The 22,818-nt window shown below is 45.0% G+C and overlaps 1 protein-coding gene across 18 annotated transcripts in view; it reads right to left on the reverse strand.

The window, feature by feature from the left end:
• CACNA1C (calcium voltage-gated channel subunit alpha1 C) overlaps positions 1 to 22,818 on the reverse strand; it is a 605,715-nt gene that overhangs the window by 228,707 nt on the left and 354,190 nt on the right. For all 18 annotated transcript variants that reach the window (XM_066634593.1, XM_066634583.1, XM_066634587.1 and 15 more), the window contains exon 4: positions 1,935 to 2,074. In XM_066634593.1, the coding sequence (XP_066490690.1) occupies positions 1,935 to 2,074 (140 nt within the window). The remainder of the gene's footprint in view (positions 1 to 1,934; positions 2,075 to 22,818) is intronic.

Here is a 22,818-nt window from a genome sequence, read left to right on the forward strand (position 1 = left end):
GAGGAACCTCCAAATTAACGGCACAAATCACTTTAGATGATCTTAGGATTGCAGTTCTAGTTACAACAAACGTCAAGTTACATCCTCCTAAAACTGCCATCAACATTTCACATAAAGTGAAGTTCAAAGTGAATTTCAGAATCCCTCAAATGGTGTGAAAGGCCAAAAGCAGTTGCCTTATGGGAAGACTTGCAAATTTTCTTGTAAGATTCTGGTCTTGTAACACTTCTGGTCTGTCACTTGCTCAAGGTTGGAGATTCCAGGAGAAACTCCTGAAAAACATATGGTTGTCTGATATTTGAATACTGAGATCAGTGAACAGGGGACATGCAAAGTAAGTCAAACATACAGTATACATACCCCTTCTGGAGTAAATCTACTTTTCATGTAGTGACAATGGACCCTCTGAACTCTTTGTTAGGCCACTGTTCACTGTTAATTAATACAGGCCAAAATAGACATAATGTGGCAGATCAGATAACCAGCCTTCTGAACTTAAAAGGGCTGAACCCCACAAGGGCTGGATCAGTGCAGCAATACTGAGGTTTAACCTGGCCCCCTGCATTGTTTCTCCTATCTAAATTGGCACCCAAATCTGTTATTGGTCATGGAGGGGGGAAAAGGAGAGGAGATCCGATTGCAAACCTCCCATGTCATTTTTTGATTGGCTCTAAAGGAGATGTGGCTTCAGTCCACAATTTTTATCCGTATTTTTATGAGAGGACTGTGCCAAAAGCACTCTAAAAGCCACAAACTTAAATTATATGCATGCTGAATCAGGAAAGTTTCATCTGCTAAATTTTTGTATGTCAGGCATCTGCCAGAAAAATTCCTCTACATAAGTCCTCTACATAATAAAAACAGGAGTCCAAGTTCCCAGAAATGAGTGTTTTCAGCTCAAAAAGAAACAATACACATATACCTCAGGAACAAATGAGCCTGCCTAGGACTCAAGATGTCTTGTTCTCAGACCATTCTTTGTGTGAGATCAGGTGGGTAAACAAGAAAGGGCATCCTTGATGATGACACCAATATTATAAAATGCTTCCTCCATGGACTGCCACCTGGCCCTTTTCTCTTATTTCTTTCAAGAACTTGTTAAAATAATTTTTTAAAAATCCTTCTTTTAAAAATCAATTTAAATTAAATTACAGCCCAAACCTGCTGGGCTGCAGTACCGTTCTCAGGCACACAGCCCTAGCCACGGCTGTCACGTAAATGCCATAAAGCACTTTGTGGTGGCCAGGCACCAGCACAGAGGACAGCTTGGGAAAGCATTAGGCCTCTGTGCTAGTCAGAGAGGCCCCGGGAACCAATGATGGAATGTTTGCCACCAAGTGGTGTGGAGGCATTCTGGGGTAAGATAGGGCGAGGAGGGGGTGAAGCTGGATGGGGTAGGGTGATGGGAGTGGGCGAACAGGGTCCGGGAGGGGGACTACGATGGGGCAGAGGCTGTCACCGGATTCTACCCCCCCTCCCCCAAGGCCTGAAAGTACTACACAGTTCTGCACCCACAATTTCGATGGCGCGGATCCGGGTAGAACCATAACAGTTGTTGGGGTTCAACAAGGGCTAAAGGAACAAATTTACCCTTACGTCGAGGAGACCTCCAGCTGCCTCCCTGCCCATGCATGATACAGCAGGAACTGTTTCGGCGTCACTGTATCACAGTGTGGGCAGTCTGGTTAGTATTGGGCTGCCCATCTTTAAATAAGACTGGCTAATGACATGATCTGCTATTACAGCTGCTGTCTATTTTACTGTTGCTTTTTTATTTTAAGTGCTAACCTTCTTATTTATTTATTTTTATTATTTTGTAGCAATTGTGTGATTCTTTGCTATCTGTTTTTAATTTTACAAGCCGCTTTTGATCTTTTTAACCAGAAAAGTTTGGTAATAATAAAAATAACAATAAAAGATGCATGGGTACTCACCCTACTACCACAATTATAAAATCTAGTAAATTCCAGCCATTGCGGAGGTAAGCATTAGGGTGAAAGAGAAGTCCATATGCTATTACTTTTAAAAATGCTTCCACTGTAAAAATTATGAGAAAGAGATATTCCACTCGTTCCTGCAGAAAAGACAAAATAAGAAACACTGGAATTAATCCCATGTTGTTTGGAAAATGGCAAAAATACATCATTTCATCTCACAGAAGGGGAAAAAGGACTCCAAAATTAGGACAACCACCTTCTTCACAGGCTGATCACATGATGTAGTGGGGCTTCCTTCTGTTCTTCCAACCCCCAAACTCATTAATTCTACACTGGAAATTCTTGTGCAGTGCTGTCTTCGGAAAGGGCTATAATAGCACTTCAAATCTGGGTCTAGATTAGTGTTTCTCAACATTTGTCCTCCATTGTACCACTTCATATGTTTCACCTATTGGAAGTACCAACAGAAGTAACTGGTGATGACATCACTGCCAGTTACTTCTGGGTTAGGAGGTCAGATGTGAAGCAACACACATCAGTAGGAAGCTCAGGGTAAACAGGAGGGCTTTTTAAAGCATGGGAAAGCATGCTCTGGAGCTCTGCCTGCTGAGCCAAGCCTCCTACCGCTGTTTCTTGTGTCGTGTTCCTGGTCTCATTGCCAGGCAGCAGATGTCCAGGGGTCTCACAAGTACCACCAGACACCACCTCAAGTACCACTGCTGGTACCCATGTCACTGGTTGAGAAACACTGGTCTACTACAGTTGATATGGTGCCAAACTTTGCAAACCAATAAATAGGGCAGTTTGGGATTTATTTTTTTTCATTGTGGCGATTTTGAAGTTTCATTTTCCTGTTCTGAGAAAACAATGGACAGACCCCTTGAGGGCGGACCACTCTGCACTCATGCACATAAGACATCACATCACAACCACCGGAGATAAAGCACTGAGCCTGTTAATTAAACAGTTATAACTTCAATGCTGAAAAAAATAAGAATAACTATCAACAAATTGGACAGAGCATCTAAAGCACAGCATAAACATTTCCATAACGCTTTCTTTTAATGTTTATCATCAAATAAATCAAACATAAACTATTAAGCACAGTATAATCAGAATTCATACAATAATCTCATTAGATCTACTTTGCATTTTTAAACCAGTCAGTTAAATTATTTCCCTTTTATTATCATATTTTAATTCATCGCAAGCCAGCTAAGAATCAGCAGTCCACATCCTGACTTGTTCCATGAAAATAAAGAAATGCTACCCTTCCTAAGATGTCCCTAGCCATTAGCTTATGCTTGGATAAATGTCTTATAATGAACCTAGGCTGAGAACTGTTCCCCCACTCTACCATTTTCATTCATTCCCTTTCTTTAATTGCATTATACCCCCTCAAGTACAGCAGGGAATCAAGTCTCCAGGCAATCTTTCCTTCCCCACCTCTGTGAAGAATGAGCCTCTTATCCCCCTCCCCCCACCTATCCACTTCACGGAAAACTTCACCATAAGATCCATAAGAAAAAGGCTTCCCTGAAACACTTCAAATCAGCAGTACTGGAAAAAGACCTCATAGCACAGCATACCAGTTATTTATTTTATGGATTATTTTATGGATTCGCTGTCTTTGTCATCTGAGTTAAGGCAAGACTATAGCTCCTAGCCAGCCCTCTGAAGTGACTGACTTGCACCAGACAATTGGCATCCAAGCCCACCTGACCAGATCAAAGCGTAGGTAGAAATGCCCTGGTGATTATCAACTATCTAATCAGATGGACTGCTAACATCATCAACCTTGTGTTTCTCAAGGTCAAACGCAAAGATGCTTGGAAGTGTTCTAGTTTGGCTCCCTCAGAGAAAGCATTTGTGTGCAGCCAAGCCCTCACCCACCTGCTGTGGAGAAGAGAGATGTGACGGACTTTTCAAACTGACCTTGGAGTAAGTACCAGATAAAAACAGTGAGGGTTTTACTTTTAAAGTTGTCTGCTTTTGTGTGTTGCTGTTTTGTTAAAATCCTGCCTGGGTACTATTAGTGCCCAAGGCATGTTCTAACTGGCTTGTTTTATTCCTTCCTCCTTATATTATCTGCAGCACTGAGCCCTCGACACTTGAGTTCCTGTGGGTCAGGGGCTGGTGGTGGCCCAGAAGGAACGGCCAGGCCCAATGGAGTACACCTGCCAACATGGCAGATGTGGGCCTGGGAACATGAATGGTTGGCCACTGGACTCTCTGGCCCTTCTAGGTTTGGGTGAGCCTAAGGCCAGGAACCAGGAATGGCAACCCTCCCCCACTCTGTATTCCCACAGGCCTCATCCCCCATTCACTGACAGGCCCATTGCCATTTGTCCTGGCATTCAGCCTTTTCAGATCTCCCCCTTCTTCATTCCCGCAGTCCCTTCTGGACTTCAGACCTCATTGATAAATTAAAGATCAATAAGTCACCTGGCCCTGATGGCACCCACCCTAGAGTTATTAAGGAATTGAAGAATGAAGTTGCTGATCTCTTGACTAAAATATGCAACGTGTCCCTCAAAACGGCCACGGTGCCAGAGGATTGGAGGATAGCAAATGTCACGCTGATCTTTAAAAAGGGAAAGAGGGGGGACCCGGGAAACTACAGGCCAGTCAGCCTAACATCTATACCAGGCAAGATGGTGGAATGCCTCATCAAAGATAGAATCTCAAAACACATAGACGAACAGGCCTTGCTGAGGGATGGCTTCTGTAAGGATAAGTCTTGCCTCACAAACCTTTTAGAATTCTTTGAAATGGTCAACAGGCATGTGGATGTGGGAGAACTCGTGGACATTATATATCTGGACTTTCAGAAGGTGTTCGACATGGTCCCTCACCAAGGCTACTAAAAAAACTCCACAGTCAGGGAATTAGAGGGCAGGTCCTCTCTTGGATTGAGACCTGGTTGAAGACCAGGAAACAGAGTGGGTGTCAATGGGCAATTTTCACAATGGAGAGAGGTGAAAAGCGGTGTGCCCCAAGGAACTTTCCTGGGACCGGTGCTCTTCAACCTCTTCATAAATGACCTGGAGACAGGGTTGAGCAGTGAGGTGGCAAAGTTTGCAGACGACACCAAACTTTTCCGAGTGGTGAAGACCAGAAGTGATTGTGAGGAGCTCCAGAAGGATCTCTCCAAAATGGCAGAATGGGCAGCAAAATGGCAGATGTGTTTCAATGTCAGTAAGTGTAAAGTCATGCACATTGGGGCAAAAAATCCAAACTTCACATATAGGCTGATGGGTTCTGAGCTGTCTCTGACAGATCAGGAGAGAGATCTTGGGGTGGTGGTGGACAAGTTGATGAAAGTGTCGACCCAGTGTGCGGTGGCAGTAAAGAAGGCCAATTCTGTGCTTGGGATCATTGGAAAAGGTATTGAGAACAAAACAGCTAATATTATAATGCTGTTGTACAAATCGATGGTAAGGCCACACCTGGAGTATTGTGTCCAGTTCTGGTCGCCACATCTCAAAAAGGACATAGGGGAAATGGAAAAGGTGCAAAAGAGGGCAACTAAGATGATTGCTGGGCTGAGGCACCTTCCTTATGAGGAAAGGCTACGGTGTTTGGGCCTCTTCAGCCAAGAAAAGAAACGCCTGAGGGGGTACGTGATTGAGACATACAAAATTATGCATGGGAAGGATAAAGCGGATAGAGAGATGCTCTTTACACTCTGACATAACACCAGAACCAGGGGACATCTGTTAAAATTGAGTGCTGGGGGGGGGGGGTTAGGACAGACAAAGAAAATATTTCTTTATTCAGCATGTGGTTGGTCTGTGGAACTCCTTGCCACAGGATGTGGTCACGGCATCTGGCCTGGATGCCTTTAAAAGGGGATTGGACAAGTTTCTGGAGGAAAAATCCATTACGGGTTACAAGCCATGATGTGTATGTGCAATCTCCTGATTTTAGAAATGGGCTATGTCAGATGCAAGGGTGGGCACCAGGATGCAGGTCTCTTGTTATCAGGTGTGCTCCCTGGGACATTTGGTGGGGCCGCTGTGAGATACAGGAAGCTGGACTAGATGGGTCTATGGCCTGATCCAGTGGGGCTGTTCTTATGTTCTTATGTACTGTTTCTTGGCTTTCAGGCTCCTGTCAGTACCCTGACTCCTCAAGCTTTGAGCTCCTTGCTCCTGCTTCTGCATTCTGATCCCTCCCTGCTTCTCTCTCCTCCTCCAGCATTTCTCCCTGCTTTGCTCCCTCCATTCCCTATCAACATCACCTGTATCTCCATCTGCTTCTTTCCCCCCATTTAATCTCTGCCCTCTCTCTGCATCCGGCCACCACATCAGGCCCCACTTCCTCCCAATCAGCTGCCCGGCCAGGTGCTTCTAATCCTCATTGGCTCTGTGATGCTTGGCAATTACATCATCCCTGGGTGCATCAGAGCCAACTGGACAGCTAGGATGTCACTGCACGGCTCATACCAGTCTGTGGGGCACTCTGGAGCTCCACACTTGCTGCCTGTCTGCAGTTGTTTGCATTCAGTGAGAGCCTTGCTAGTACTCATAGACTCATAGCCTGCGTTACATGCTACTATTAGAGCCTTGGGAGAATTTGCCATTTAACTAGGAGGCACAATTGAGGACAATTTTCTCTCTTCTTGGCTTTCTCCTTGTGGTGGCAGTGGACACTACTGAGTTTAGCTCTGGCACAGGGGCAGGTCTGGGGAAAGAGGAAGACACAAGCACTAGGGCTTCTCCCCAGTACTACAGTTCCACATAAATGTTTAAAGCAGTGTTTGGACACATCCACCCATTCATTACTTGTGGTGGGTGTTTTTTTCCTTTTAAAACATAATTTTTTTTAAACTAAATGTTTATACGTGTACCTATTCATCCTCCCTCCTACTTGGTTTTATCTTTTTCCTGTTTAGTTTTATTGGCTGTGTACCTACTCCCAGACATTTTGCTAACTTTATTTGCTGATTTCTTCTGAATAGCTGTTTCTGATCTATGGAATATCCTGGAGACTTTTCTATGGTGTACAGCTGGTCTGGTGGGCCACCACACTGTTCAGAAGTGTACTAGAACACATCCAACACTTCCCTGTGTCTGTATGTTGCTTGAAAAGACTGGCAGTGGTGGGCCTGCAGCCTTTTCAGGGAAGCTTGTTTGCCATTCTTCATCATTAACTGCACAAGATTGGGAGGAGCCCTTGGGGTCCCTAGAATATAATTTGAAAGCCATAGAGGAAGGAGTGGGAAAGAGAGGGAGGGAAGTCTCACAGACAGAATGAGCACAGCTCAGTGAATAGATTAAATCCAAGATTTAATTTCAAAAATTCATGTTTATCAATTTAGTCTGTGTTGTTAGAAACACACAATTACAGAGTAACCCTTTGGCTTCATCAGAGTCTCTACTTGCCCAGTGGAGAACTGGCCATGTGATGCATCTGTTTTCCAGACTATCATTCTACACTTTGTACAATGGCATTATAATATTAGCTGTTTTGTTCTCAATACCTTTTCTAATGATCCCAAGCATAGAATTGGCCTTCTTCACTGCCGCCGTACATTGAGTCGACACTTTCATCGACCTGTCCACCTCCCCCCCCCCAAAAAAAATCTCTCTCCTGATCTGTCACAGACAGCTCAGAACCCATCAGCCTATATGTGAAGTTTGGATTTTTTGCCCCAATGTGCATGACTTTACACTTACTGACATTGAAACGCATCTGCCATTTTGCTGCCCATTCTGCCATTTTGGAGAGATCCTTCTGGAGCTCCTCACAATTACTTCTGGTCTTCATATTTAGAATATTGCAAATAAGCAATGTACTCTACACAACAGCAAATTGTGGTTTTGAGCCCAATCCTGAGTTCAGCGCTCCGTCTTTTTGCCGGAGCGCACTGTCACAAATGTGCCTTAAGGCATGTCAGTGAAGCTTACTGCCAGGCCAGTGCCCGTGCTAGCCTGGTGCTGGCCAGCACTGTGCTAGTGCTGGGCAGGCACTTGTCCTGTGCTGCTCGGCGGTCTCATGGACTAGTGAACCACAGCACAGTAAGCAGGGGAGGGGGCGTGATGGGGAGGCAGGAAAAGGGTTGGCGGGATGTGTGCTGGGGGAGGGAGGGAGGTGGGTCTGGTGGAGCTCGTCTCCACTGGATCCTGTCCGTTCGTGTAGAGCTTGGCACCCTACACGAACGCATTTACCATTGCAGGGCTGCTTCCTTTACCCGGGAGAAGGGGACGAAAGCCCCCTTTTCCCGAGGTGCCACCTGCGGTAGCCTGAGACGCACAGGATCCGGCGCCAGCTATTTTCGGTGCCGCTGAAGCTGGGCGCCCCAGGCAGCTCAGGATTGGACTGCCCAGTAGCAGCAGATTTTTATACTCAGATTTTTTTTAAGTACTGCAAGATTGATAGTGTAGATTTTCCTCTTCTGAGTGAAGCAAAGTGTAAATGGAGGAAGCTATGATAGTATAGCCCAGGAAAATAAGTGAAACACTCTGGATTATAGGCTATCAACAAACGCATGACATGGATATCCTTACAGTGTGAATATATTGACCCAAGGCTACACTTGACATTAATAGTATTGACCTTTAGCACTACAGAACCAGATGTGCGTACTTATAGGATCAACTCTATAAAGCAGATGTTCAGACAGATTTCTTGATATTGGGTTACTTCCAAAATACGCTTTGTTGCTAAGGAGACATTTTCACTTGAGCATACACCAGCATGAGGCAGGATAAAAAACACCTCAGAGAACATGGCATGTTTTCCATTTTTAACCATGGAACAAAGTCATTACGGAAAATGGAGGTCTTGTCTTTTACCGGCAACAGGAGGAGTTCTGCAATGCAAAGTTGCTGTGCTTTGCCCTGTCCCCTGCTTCCTGAAATCCCAAGACAGACATTCTAAACTGTTGCTCTTCAAGGAATTACCTTGTGATCTAGCACTTGAGCACAGGAGGGGTGGTGGTTGATTTTTCATCATTATCAAGAAGAGTCTGGGGGAAAAAAGCTGGCACAAAAATAGTTGCTTCTGAGCACTAGGCCTATTCTGAGCACTATTCTGTTTCTTCACCTCCCCAGGTGAAGAAACAGAAATCCTGTTGAATTTTGCTCCATGAGGGATCTCCATAGGGTTGAGGTATTCAATCTGTGCGTCCCACCTCCCTAGGGAGGTGTGGCTAGCCGACGCATGAGGTCGGCTCCCCAGATGCATGAGGCGTCTGGGGAGAGAAATGGCTGTAGCTGCGCTGCTCTGCTCAGCTGCACGTGCTGCCTGCTGACGTGCTGCTTTTCTGCAGCTGTGAATGAGGTGGGTGGGGCAGCATGAGGTGGGGATGGTGTGTGAAACATGGTGGGTGGAGGTGGGAGAGAAGGCTGCCTGGGCAGCTGCAGAGGTGCCGCATCTCATCAGCACAGGGTGTGCTCCTGGCAGGCTTCAAACTGGGAGGGAAGAGTAAGTACAAGCAGCTCAGCAGGAGCCAGCCTGCTCTTAGTGGAATAAGCTCTCCAAATGCCCCAAATGGGCTCTCCAAATGCCCCAGCCTGCATTCCTTCCTCCATCTTGCCTGGGGGGAACGGGGGAGGCACCTGCATGTTGGGGAATATGTGTGTGAGCAGCCCCCGTCTACTTTGGGGTGAGTTGTAATCTTGCTCGGTGTGGCTGCAATTTTTGGTTTCTAGTGTATAATTATAACACCTTCATCCCCATTTTGGGGGTAACTGAGGTGAGGTGTTGTAATGGGGAGCCATGGCCAATGGCCACAAGGATCAGGAGAGCCACAAGCCGGAAAAGTTTGAGAACCACTGCCATAGGGGAAATAATCATAGCCGGTTGAACAAAATCTTTAGTAGGAGACATGTCCACCTGCAGCTTAGTTTTCACTGCAGTAGTCAACCAAGGTCTGGGCTTGACCAGCAGAGGCATATCTCCAGGGCAGTGCCACCTGGACATTATGCCTGGACATTGCAGTGTCACGTGATGCTGTGATGTAACTTCTGGTTCGAAGGAGGGCAATGGCAGCTTTGCAATGTGGCTACCACCCTGTTCCTTCTCTAGCAGTTTCCCAGCCAATTTTAAGTTTCTGCTGAGCCGCTGCAGGCCCCCGAGCACAGTGCTATGGTTGGTGGTATGCAGAGGCTCAGCAGAAGCCAAGAGTCAGCCAGGAATTGAGTGTTGGGAGGGTAAGGACAGACAAAAGAAAATATTTCTTTACTCAGCATGTGGTCGGTCTGTGGAACTCCTTGCCACAGGATGTGGTCACGGCATCTGGCCTGGATGCCTTTAAAAGGGGATTGGACACGTTTCTGGAGGAAAAATCCATCGTGGGTTACAAGCCATGATGTGTATGTGCAACCTCCTGATTTTAGAAATGGGCTATGTATCAGAATGCCAGATGCAAGGAAGGGCACCAGGATGCAGGTCTCTTGTTGTCTTGTGTGCTCCCTGGGGCATTTGTTGGGCTGCTGTGAGATACAGGAAGCTGGACTAGATGGGCCTATGGCCTGATCCAGTGGGACTGTTCTTATGCTCAGAGGTTTCCCCCTTCAAGTCGCACCCAGGGCACTTGCCCTACTTGCCATTCCCTAAATACGTCTCAACATTTCAGACCACAGCTTGAGAGTTACATTACTGAATGCTCCTGCATACAAAACATTTTCTCAGCAAAAAAACCTGAGTAGATCAGGGAAAAGGCTAAGCTAGAACTCTTCTTCCTATCATTTTGCTTCTGTATGCAGGGATTTTTTTAATCATGGAGAGGGGCTCTATCATATAAGCCCACACCTGTAGTCTGGAGTGGAAAGCCCAGACAGAGGCCAGTTCATCTCAGAGAGAACTAGGCCAATGAACTACTTTGGCATAATCTGGTGGCAAACACTGTAGCATTTTTGTCACTCAATTCAAGATGGGAAATGAGACAGCAGGATTCCAGCAATAAAGGCAAATCTTCATTCCCTCCAACAGTATCTGTTTAATAGGTGCAAAAGTCTATTTTCCAAGGATTGCACCTGGTGCTGCATTTGAAGCTTGCCTGCAGAGTATATTTATTTGGCTTCCACAGTACAGGCCCCCCCCCCCCCGTACGCACAGATCCTGTACCTGCGGATTCATTTATCAATACTTATGAATACTGAGGTTTGATCGCAGAGTTGGTAGATTCAGTTTTGAAGTATGAGGCAGTACAGGCATGCCCCGGTATTCGTGGCGTTTCCATTCTGAATACCTGCAGGGTACCAAGGAATGCCCCCTACCTTCCAAAGGCAAGGGGAGCTCTGCTCCCATCTCCTCTGGAGGTTCTTCTGAGCCCAGCAGAGGCTGTGTGCATCTGCCCACAGCCTTTGCAGGGCTCAGAATGACACTTACAGCGAAAAAGCAACTTTTGTTTTTTTTTAAAGTGACGTTTTTAATGCTTTTGTAAGGCATGAGGAGGCCTGGTGGGAGGGGGGATTCCCAGGCCTCCTAATGCTTTAGAATAGTGTTTCTCAAACTGTGGGTCGGGACCCACTAGGTGGGTCATGAGCCAATTTCAGGTGGGTCACCATACATTTCAATATTTTATATTTAATATATTAGACTTGATGCTACTTTGGTATGTGACTGCATTTGGGGAAATGTTACACCTGTACTTTAACAGGCTACTATGTATAGTCTTTTAACAATGATAATCAATGGGACTTACTCCTGGGTAAGTGTGGGTAGGATTGCAGCCTAGGATATATACAGTTGTAGAAGTATTCTGTGGGGTATATGAGGGAATTGGTGATACTTCTGAATTCAGACTTGATCTTGTAGCCGCTATCATACAGACACCCTGTTTAAGCTACTGTAGGACCCTAGGGCCTCTGTTCAGAGCCAAGCCCAAGGTTGGGTCAGAAGTTGCTTGGTGTTAAGTAACCCCTTGTGTTATTGGGGTATTTTTTTCTGTATTCCAAGTTGGAATTATAGAAATTAGCTGCTCAGGGTTAATTATTTATTGCCCTGGCTGATCATTAAGAGATAGATCAGGTGAAATTCACACTCTCCTCCACATCTACCACTGTTTATGGGCTAGAATACCAGTGAAAATCATTCAAATCAATGCTGCTCTGGCATGACAGCTACTTCTAATGGATCATCATGGAGTGCATCATGTCTCATTCGCCTCTCCAAATGTCTCAAATGAGATTGCAGCTCCTCACGCTCAGGTGTTTGGGTTCACTAATGCGCTCAAATGAGATAAGCATGTAAGTTGCACAGCATTTTGGCTCTTCATTTTTATTAATTGTACTTTAAACCTAAAAAAAAATAGTTATTCCCTACAGCCTAGTCCTTTCTGAAACACTCTAAAGTTAAACTGCTGTACATTTCACTACCTGTGTCACAGTCTGGATGTGTGAAGCAGGATTCCTTCCTCAATCTGTCTTCCTCAAAGTATTTGGGTCACCATATACGTACACTTCATGTTTTAGGTGTGCACCTAAGAAGTTGAAGGTCATGGTTCCAAGTCCAAGTTTGCAAGCACATCTGTGATAAGGTACTTCTGACAGAGTGCAACTGGTTGCAGTTCTCTGCAGCTAAGCATATACCTGAGGGTATACCAGGGCATTGACTCCATGAAATGTGTAAAATGTAGTTTACTAGATCATGATTCTTGTTCACAAACATTTCACAAATGTTTCCAAGGAAGAACAGGAAAATGTGCTGGTCTAATTACACCAAAGCCATTTTTCTCAAAGTGTACTTCTAGGAGCCCTGGGGCTCCCTGAGACCCCATCAGGGTTGCCACAAGCACACCATAAGTGGCTGCCATCTGCCCCCTGCCCAGTTTGCTCAAGTGTCCCTCCCACCTCCCTTGTTAATGCCTCTCCCTCATTCTCCTCCTGTTCTTCACCAATATTTGGTGTTGGGCTCAGTGTTGCACTACTCTGCATGTGCTGGTGCTCTGGGGCTCCATGATGACCTGGTTGGGCTCCCTGAGACCCCTTTCAGCAGAATAAAGGACTCTGGAGACTGAAAGTTTGAGAACTGCTACTCCAAAGCAATGTTTTAAGCTGAAACGTTTGTGTCTCTCCAGTATGAGCTCTGCATTAAGCCTTCCTTCTGCCATCATAATTTGTATGTTCTCAGATGATGATGATAATGATGATGATTAAGTAAACTTATATATCACTTTTCAACCAGAGTATTTGACAAAGTGGTTTACATAATAAAAGCAATCAATCAATGGTTCCCTGTCCCCAAAGGACTCACAATGTTAAAAAAAAAATACAGAAGAGACACCAGCAACAGCCACTGGAAAAGATGCCATGCTAGGGCAAAGAGGGACAGGTTCTCTCCCCCTACTAAATATAAGAGGGTACCATTTTAAAAGGTACCTCTTTGCCTGGTTAGCAGGGTGATTGCTAGACAACTCAATATTTGCCTGCTCTGGTTGCTCTCTATGGTTTTCCAAATTCTGGTGTTGGAACACTGATACAGGTCAAGTTGTGCGGCTGACCATGAGCAGAACAACTGAACCTACCAATCTATGAAGAATCAGCTCAACCTCTTAGAAACCTACTTATGTCATCTTTGCTAATCCTAACACAGTCGACCCATCTACTATACACAGCTAGGGACAGCAGATTAGAATGTGAAAAAACAAGGGACAGTCAAGAGCTGTAGTGTCAGAAAAAAGGCATATTCAGTATATTTTATGTGGCAGTGATCTTCCAGAATGAGGGGCAATTATTTACAATTCTGGATGCACAACAGGTATGTTGCACTGGAGATATGGAGCAATGGATGGATGCATGTCCTAAGCTGTTAGTCCGTGACTTCTGGGATGCTTCTCTAATCATCCTGTAAAACCACCCTGTAAAGAGACAAAACCACCCTGTAAAGAAATGTGCTGAGATATCCACTATAATAATAATACTGCTTAGAGCTCTGGGAGGTATCCCTAGTGAAATTGCCCCACTGCACTTGCTCTTTCTTTTTACTTTCCCTGTCAAACTTTTTCCCTCTTGTCTAGTTCTTTCTTTGCTTCCTCTTGGTTTCTCCCTTTGCCCCATTACGTACCTAATTGTAATGGATGAATCTGTGTGCATTTCAATATTCTACAATAATTCATCTTTCTTACTCCTGATTTAGATTGATTTTACTATCCTTCCAAAAAAGCAATCCCTTGTCAAAGTTTATAAATGAAAAAGAGAAAAATGAGTGCAGCATTTTGGGGGGGGGGGGCAAAAACGACTTTTGGCTGCCCAAAGTGACTGTAACTCCTAACAAGAGAAATGTGCCCTAATAATTGCCTTTCAATGTTGAAGAGAACCCCAGGGTATCTCTCTCTGATTGTAAGTAGCTTTGTGCCACTTGGGCAGCCTGCACTGTCTAGTCAGCTTTACTTACCAGATAGATAATTGCAGCTCCCATGGGAAAGCAATAGGTGGGAGCAACAGTAATTTGCTTGAAAACATTTTTTTTTCCTCCACTATTTTATTTATTTAAAATTCAAATCTGCATTTGTTCCTGGGGTTCACGAAGGATTACATTTTCAAAGGAACATCCAATAAAATAATACAAAATAAGAAATACACTTTAACCTTGTACCCATTACAATCACTTAACCTTTGCCACAAGTAAAGGAACCTGAACTAAAAGGCAAGCTGAATTCATAGTGCTTAGTTTGCACTGCCTTGACTGGAACACACCAAAATCAAAACACTCCAGGCTGCAGCACAACACACAAAATCCCCTGGAGCTGTTTGCTCTTAGCTCAAAGCGCACGTCAGCCTGCTGCTTCCTCAGAATGCCCCTGGGCTGCGTCCACTTCAAGGATGCCAGAAGGCAGAACTACACATTGCAAAGCAAATACAGGGGTCCCAAGCTCATGTTTGGTTCATAATGCAAGTGGAAGGGGACACTTTCCCCTTTCCCGAGATGCGAAGCCTCCCCTGCAGACACACCCCAGTACATTTCAGCATGTTCCCTAAACTCCATCAGTCTCTGACGCTGGAAGTAAGTCTGGCTGGAGAAAAATGGGAGGGAGGATTGAAGGAATTACCAGTGGTGAGCTTAGCCAAGGATGAGAATCAGTGGGAGTGTGAAAATAGTATCGGTGCCTGGGACCTGCAGCAAAGCCCGGCATTGAACCTCCTGTGAAACCTGCAATCCAACCCACCCCCTGATAGCACATCAGATGATGCCACTGCCACCATGGTTCAGGGTTTAGGTCCAGCCTGGTGGGCCATCTGATAGACATGGGACTTTGGTCACTGCCTGACCTAGCTGGCCCCTGATGACACCTGGTGGGAAGGGCAACATTCCCCATCCTTCTGCATGCTGTTTCTCCCCTAAAAGCAACACATGTTTGTTGAGCAAACATGTACACTCAGAATAGCTGCAACCTGGATGAACATGCTCCAGAGATTCCAGGGTAGCCTTAAATAAAGGGATGTAGAAACGGCTGGTGCTATTGTCCATGACAAGACTCTTTGGGAGCAATCCCAACCAACTCTCCAGCACTGACCAAGCTGCAATGCAGCCCCAAGGTAAGGTAACAAACATGCCCTTACCTTGAGGAGGCTCCTTTGACTGCCTCCCCACTGCAGGATGCAGTGCACGCCACATTGGCACAGTGATGTCCATGCTAGGAAGTTGGTTAGGGTTGCACCCTTTGTGTCTTTAACAGCTGCATTTTGTTATGTTAGCCAGCTTGGGGACACCTCTGCAGAGTATAAATGTTTTAATAATGGCAGGATCCCAGCTGGCCTCTGCACTGGCAGAGTGTGTGCTACCCCAATGGTAGCTGTTGTAAAAGTGCCACAAAACACTTTGCAATGGCATAGCAATTTGATGTGCTGGTGAAAAGGATAATGCTGGCCTGCACACATAGGATGTGGTAAGTTCCTGCAGGGCAGCAGAGGGGTGGGGGAGGGTGACAGGAGTAGGGTGGGCAGATTGGGCCTGGGGAGGAGTAGGATCAGTGGTGCTGGCCAAGCCCCATCCTATCCCCCTTCCCAGACCTGATCCACCAACACAGGTCAATGCAGACTTGTGCCAGTGATCTAGCTAGCATGGATTTGAGTAGACTCAAGCCGGGGCTTACCTCAATGAGGCTTTCTGCCTGCTAAATTCTCCCACAGGATGCAGTAGCGCAAGCCATGTTGGTGCCACTGCATCAGTGCAGGGGAATCTGCACTGGATTGGGCTGCCTGGCAAACGTACAACCCAGGGAGAAAAAAATTCAAATCTCCACTTAACCAAGAAGTACAATCAGTGATCTTAGGCCCAAACACCATGTGCAGAAATCCCCATGGGAAAGGGGATTTTCCTATGTAATACATGCACATTAGGATGCAAAACTCATATGAGTTTCCTTATCCCATTGTGCCATAGAATACCCCAATATCTCTTTGCCATTCATCACCCTCCTGTGAGTTCTACATGAGTTTTTGAATGCGTGGTTTCACAACTCACATAGTTTTCAACATCCGTGAGTTTGGCAGGTGAGACAGTGTCCTATAAACCATCTTCCTGGGAAGTCCTTTTTTGCCACAGCTCCTCCTCTTGCTGGTCTCACCTTTCAAAGGCAGCTGTCTCTTCCTCCTTGCTTGTGGCAAGCAGGAGAGAAAGAACATAAGAACATAAGAACAGCCCCACTGGATCAGGCCATAGGCCTACCTAGTCCAGCTTCCTGTGTCTCACAGCGGCCCACCAAATGCCCCAGGGAGCACACCAGATAACAAGAGACCTCATCCTGGTGCCCTCCTTTGCATCTGGCATTCTGACATAGCCCATTTCTAAAATCAGGAGGTTGCACATACACATCATGGCTTGTACCCCATAATGGATTTTTCCTCCAGAAACTTGTCCAATCCCCTTTTAAAGGCATCCAGGCCAGATGCCATCACCACATCCTGTGGCAAGGAGTTCCACAGACCAACCACACGCTGAATAAAGAAATATTTTCTTTTGTTTGTTCTAACTCTCCCAACATTCAATTTTAGTGGATGTTCCCTGGTTCTGGTGTTATGTGAGAGTGTAAAGAGCATCTCTCTATCCACTCTGTCCATCCCCTGCATAATTTTGTATGTCTCAATCATGTCCCCCCTCAGGCATCCCTTTTCTAGGCTGAAGAGGCCCAAACGCAGTAGCCTTTCCTCATAAAGTAGGTGCCTCAGCCCAGCAATCATCTTAGTCACTCTCTTTTGCACCTTTTCCATTTCCTAAGGCATGAACAGCTGTGTGTTTGAGGGTGTAGTTTGAGAAACTTTAGATTACATTGGCTCATAATGGCAGAAAGTGATATTTTCATGGATATCTGTGGGGCCCACGCAACCCCTTTTTCAACATGCATGTCTGCTAATACGTGCAGATCAAAAACATTTTGAGTGGTACATGTGAAAACCAGTGTCAGTCTTTGTTGCTGAAGTCTTTCCCACATTGGGTATGCCATTCAGTCCTTTTATTTCTTGATTGGTTTCATCTCATATGCTACTGCACATTTTATTATTTTCTAATTCATTTATTTAATCTATTGAGGTAGTTTTGTTTCTGCAATGGTTTCTGTGCAGTGGAATAATTGTCTCAGCAGGGGGTGATTTATAAATAAAACATGTTTTATTGTAACCTCTCCTCTCCTGAAGTCTTTAGATAAACCTATAGGTCCTAAAGTTTTCCCCATTCACGCCATATTAGGGTTGTAGGTCTTTTTTTCTCATTCCAGTGACCTTTTCATTCCATGAGTAATATAAGGACATAGTTAACATTCTGTTCACACTGCTCATTGCAGACAGAGGGAAAACAGAACTAGAGGGAATGAAAAATGAGAAGTCCTCACAGATTTTACCATCACAGCCCCAGACTGAAATCCAGACCTGTTTCTTGACCATAGGCTGATCATTCTAGACAGACTCTCCTTACTACTGATTATAACAATCCCACTTGCCAAGAAAGGAGAAAAGCACTATATTGGGGGAGTGGGAAGAGGGAAACAAGGTGGTTTGGTTTTGTTGTTTAGCATTGGCCCTCTATCACTCTCAGGAACACCAAGAATGCCCAACCTCCTAGCAGGTCAGAATATGACAACTGTGACGCGTCCCAGCAAAGGGAGGATTGTAGCAACATACATGTCTTCAGTGTGGAGAGGAATGTAGTGAGGAGAAAAGATAAATGGAAAAAAGAATTACATGCAAGCTAAACAGGCCATGCTCAGAAGGGCTCATCCCAAACCCAAAAACCTGCACGTGAGAGAGGGCCAGTCTGGTATGTTGGAAGCCCCTCTTCTGAGGAGGAGTCAAACAAAAAGCTGGCCCTGCCTCCTGTAGTGTAAGAGAGGCAACCTCCTCTCCTGGAGAACATTGTTTGGCAACCTTCAGTCTCGAAAGACTATGGTATAAGCCTACAGCACCCGGTATTCCCATGCGGTCTCCCATCCAAGTACTAACCAGGCCTGACCCTGCTTAGCTTCTGAGATCAGACAAGAATTACCTTCACTTTAAACATGTCTTGACTTGTCTACTGTAATCTTTTTGATCTTCTGTTATCTCACTCCAGCACACCCATCTCCATCCAGCATTCTACTATCAAAATCATTTGTCTCTCTTATCTCTGTGCTCACATCACAGCCTACTTAAACCCTTAAACTGGTTTCCTGTCTGCTCCTGGATCCGGGTTAAACTTCTGGTTCTTACCCTCAAAGCCCTGCATGACCTTGCCTCACCTAACATCTGTGTTCTCACATCCCGCAAAGCACTCTGTCTATGGCTATTTTGTGAGTGCTACTGCAAGAGGCAGCACCACTCCCCAGCTGTTGCCAGACCTTGCCAGACCTGCCAGAGAAGGTAAGGCGAGAGTGGGTAGGGAGGGGGGAGGAAGGGAGCAGGGAGGCTTCAAGTGGGGGTGGATTCAGCTGCAATGCCATTCGCTAGATCCTATTCTCGCTTTTTGCAGCCTCCACCCACCCCCTTCTTCTCCTCAGACTTGCACCAGCTACAAAGCTGGCACAGGTCTAAGAAGACCCACTGCAGAGTGGGAGGCTTATGGAAAGATAAGGGTTAATTTTAATCTTCAAAGCCTCCCAATATGCCCTCCCCAAGTACATGTACTTGAAATTACTGCAAATTCTTGCCTGGCACCTTTCTCCTCCCCTTCTGTGATCTCCCTTGTGTCTGTGGTAGATTAGAAGTCCTCAAGACAGGGACCTGTCTCCTGTTTTAAAAAGCCATTCACACTGACTGAATAAATTCATAATGAAAACAAAATAAATGCAAAAATGCAACACTCTCTTGACAGCAATAGGATGACAAAAACAGAAGCAGATCCAATCATGTCAAAATAAGGTGAAGGGATACATTTAAGAGTAGGCAGAAATACTTCAGGGTTAGTACATAAGATTAGAGGTAAGTACCCCAAAGTATAATGATTCATGCTATATATGCCAGATGGAACAGAAAAATAGATTATTCTGAACTGCACTTTGAGATGAGCCAGGAATGAATAATCTTACAATACCATGTTAACCCCTGCCTTTGAATGCAAGAGATCTAAAGACAATAGAAGACACAAGAGATAAGAATTGTAAAACAGTCAAGAGAAAGTAAGTAGGCACATGAATGTTTCAACATGGTTAAAGATACTGCATGGGTGTATGTATATAATACTAATTTAGCCAAATAAGAGTAGTTTTTAAAGAATATAGACTTTGAGGTAAATGGGAATGTTAATAAGATTTCATCAACGCAAGGCTACACTATGAATTAATGTAACTAGAATGCAGGAGTATAAAAGAGAGTAACCTCTAATCTCTTTTTGTTGGTTATAAGTCTCTAAAATTCTTTTTGTTTTTTATCTGTGAAAAATTAAAATATAAACCAATGCACATGGCTAAAATAAGTTAGTAATGCTGCTGATTAGACAGACCAGATCCCCTTGAGAGATTTCCAAATTATGAATTAAATCACCTAATAATCTTTGGTTTTTCTAAATCTATGAATTAAATCTATGAATTAAATCACCTGCAAATCTAGCTTATTTGCAGAATATTTCCTTCCCCACCCACATATAGAATCTAGTAAAATCTGCCTTCTGTTGTATAAAATATGAGTTACTAAAAATTAGATTTCAGAGGACCGATATGCAGTTCCTAAACAATCCACATTAATTGGCAATGTTGCAAGCAAACTAGTAATTATGCTGGAGGGTTGAAGAGGTTACTCCCAGCTGAGGAAACTTTCGGTAAGAATGCTGGCAGATTTCCTTCATGACAAATTGAAATAACAGCTTGAGACTGACAAATGCTTTGGCAAATGGATTGAGATTTCAAAGGCCTGGAGGTCAAGTGATGAAGATAAGATGCTGTGTTTTCACTTACACTGCCCTCAGACCCACCCTGCTCTTAAAGCCTCAGCCAAACAGGATCCACACCAATACAATATTTTAATGCCAAAAAAAGAGGCAGTTATCATGTTTAATCAGATCGCTACCAAATGGCCAAGGAGTGGGAATCAGAAGGAATGGGCTGTATTAGCATATGAATTGATGAAGTCTGACCAATATCCAATCAAGTCATAATATATTTTGACATCCACTCTCCAAGATTCTGCCTTTTGTAGCTAAGCTACAAAGTGGAAATGCTGGGGATGAATGTGGAATCTTCTGCATGCAAAACATGAGCTTCGGCTAGAGGTGTTTGAAAATGGTGTTATTTACTGTACTCAGAAGTTATCCCATTGTGTTCAGTAAGAAAGGCTGTAAACCTGTTGTACTGGGGGGAAAATACTCCTCTGACTATAACCCCTGCGCACTTTGGGAGAGGACCCTAGAGGTATGCAGCAGATCAGATGCAGAGTGAGAACAAAAACTAATGGGTTATGGGTAAAGCCCTGCAGAATCTAGTGGGGTGGGGAAGAACTTGTGAAAAACTGAAGTTTACTGTTTCTTTTTCAGCCCTCTATACTGGTTACGTTGTTTGGTTGGAGCAGGAATATATTGGCTCATTGGTTTCTGAATCCACATATTGCCCTTGCCTAGTCTACAGAAACAAGGAACTCCAAAGTAGTTCATTCACACTTCCTTATTGACAGTCATTGATTCGTCCAGCCACCGTAACACTTTTCAAATATTATACTGATCTTTATAGCCTTCATAGATCTCACGAAGGCTTTCGACCTGGTCAGCAGAGACGGCCTCTTCAAGATTCTCCCCAAGATCGGATGTCCACCCAGGCTCCTCAGCATCATCAGATCTTTCCACAAGGACATGAAGGGCACTGTTGTCTTCAATGGCTCCACATCAGACCCCTTTGACATCTGAAGCGGAATGAAGCAGGGCTGTGTTCTTGCGCCATCCTTGTTTGGGATTTTCTTCGCTGTCCTGCTGAAGCAGGCCTTTGGAACTGCAACAGAAAGCATCTATCTCCGGACCAGATCAGACGGAAAGCTCTTCAACCTCTCCAGACTGAGAGCAAAGTCCAAAGTCCAGCTGAAATGTCTGCGTGACTTCCTCTTTGCAGACGATGCAGCTATCACTACCCACTCTGCCAAAGATCTCCAGCAGCTCATGGATCATTTTAGCAAGGTCTGCCAAGATTTTGGACTGACAATCAGCCTGAAGAAAACACAGGTCATGGTTCAGGTTGTGGACTCACCTCCCTGCATTACAATCTCTGTGCATGAACTGGAGGTTGTCCATGACTTTGTGTACCTTGGCTCAATGATCTCCGACACTCTTTCTCTCGATACTGAGCTAAACAAGCGCATCGGTAAAGCAGCTACCACGTTTTCCAGACTCACAAAGAGAGTCTGGTCCAACAAGAAGCTGACGGAACATACCAAGATCCAGGTCTACAGAGCTTGTGTCCTGAGTACACTTCTGTGCTGCAGTGAGTCATGGATTCTTCGCTCACAACAGAACAGGAAACTGAACGCTTTCCACATGTGCTGCCTCCGATGCATCCTCGGTATCACCTGGCAGGACAAAGTTCCAAACAACACAGTCCTGGAATGTGCTGGAATCCCTAGCATGTATGCACTGCTGAAACAGAGACGCCTGCGTTGGCTTGGTCATGTTGTGAGAATGGATGATGGCCGGATCCCAAAGGATCTCCTCTATGGTGAACTCGTGCAAGGAAAGCACCCTACAGGTAGACCACAGCTGCGATACAAGGACATCTGCAAGAGGGATCTGAAGGCCTTAGGAGTGGACCTCAACAGGTGGGAAACCCTGGCCTCTGAGCGGCCCGCTTGGAGGCAGGCTGTGCAGCATGGCCTTTCCCAGTTTGAAGAGACACTTGGCCAACAGCCTGAGGCAAAGAGGCAAAGAAGGAAGGCCCATAGACAGGGAGACAGACCAGGGACAGACTGCACTTGCTCCCAGTATGGAAGGGATATTCACTCCCGAATTGGCCTCTTCAGCCACACTAGACGCTGCTCCAGAACCTCCATTCAGAGCGCAATACCATAGTCTTTCGAGACTGAAGGTTGCCAACAGACTGATCACAGCTTCAATGTGTCTCTCTGTGTGTGTGATTACACTTACCACTCTTGCTCTTGACCTCCAAACCTCTGGTGCAGCATGTACATCAAAAAACCAAGAACCCCTGATCTTGCCAATAATGATTCTCCTTCATTTCACTGTAACCTCTCATCATCCCTTGACCATATGAACAAATTTGAAGTTGAAGTCAATTCAGAAATCATTTTCCCTGGACAATTGCCTGTGAATAGATCTCTGGAACAGGAATCTAAACAAAGACTGGTTCCTTCTTCTGGATGAAAATTACCAATCATCAAGCAGGATATGACATCTAATTTGCTATTCATTTCCTGGCGAGACATCTCAGTGTCTTTAATAACATGGTGACAAGATGTGTGAACCACCCTATCATCATTGAACTGGAATGATGAGAAAAGTTGAACCTGCAGTGCTCACATCTCCATGCTAT

This window comes from Tiliqua scincoides, chromosome 7 (genome assembly GCF_035046505.1).
Source record: "Tiliqua scincoides isolate rTilSci1 chromosome 7, rTilSci1.hap2, whole genome shotgun sequence".
Lineage (NCBI taxonomy): Eukaryota > Metazoa > Chordata > Lepidosauria > Squamata > Scincidae > Tiliqua > Tiliqua scincoides.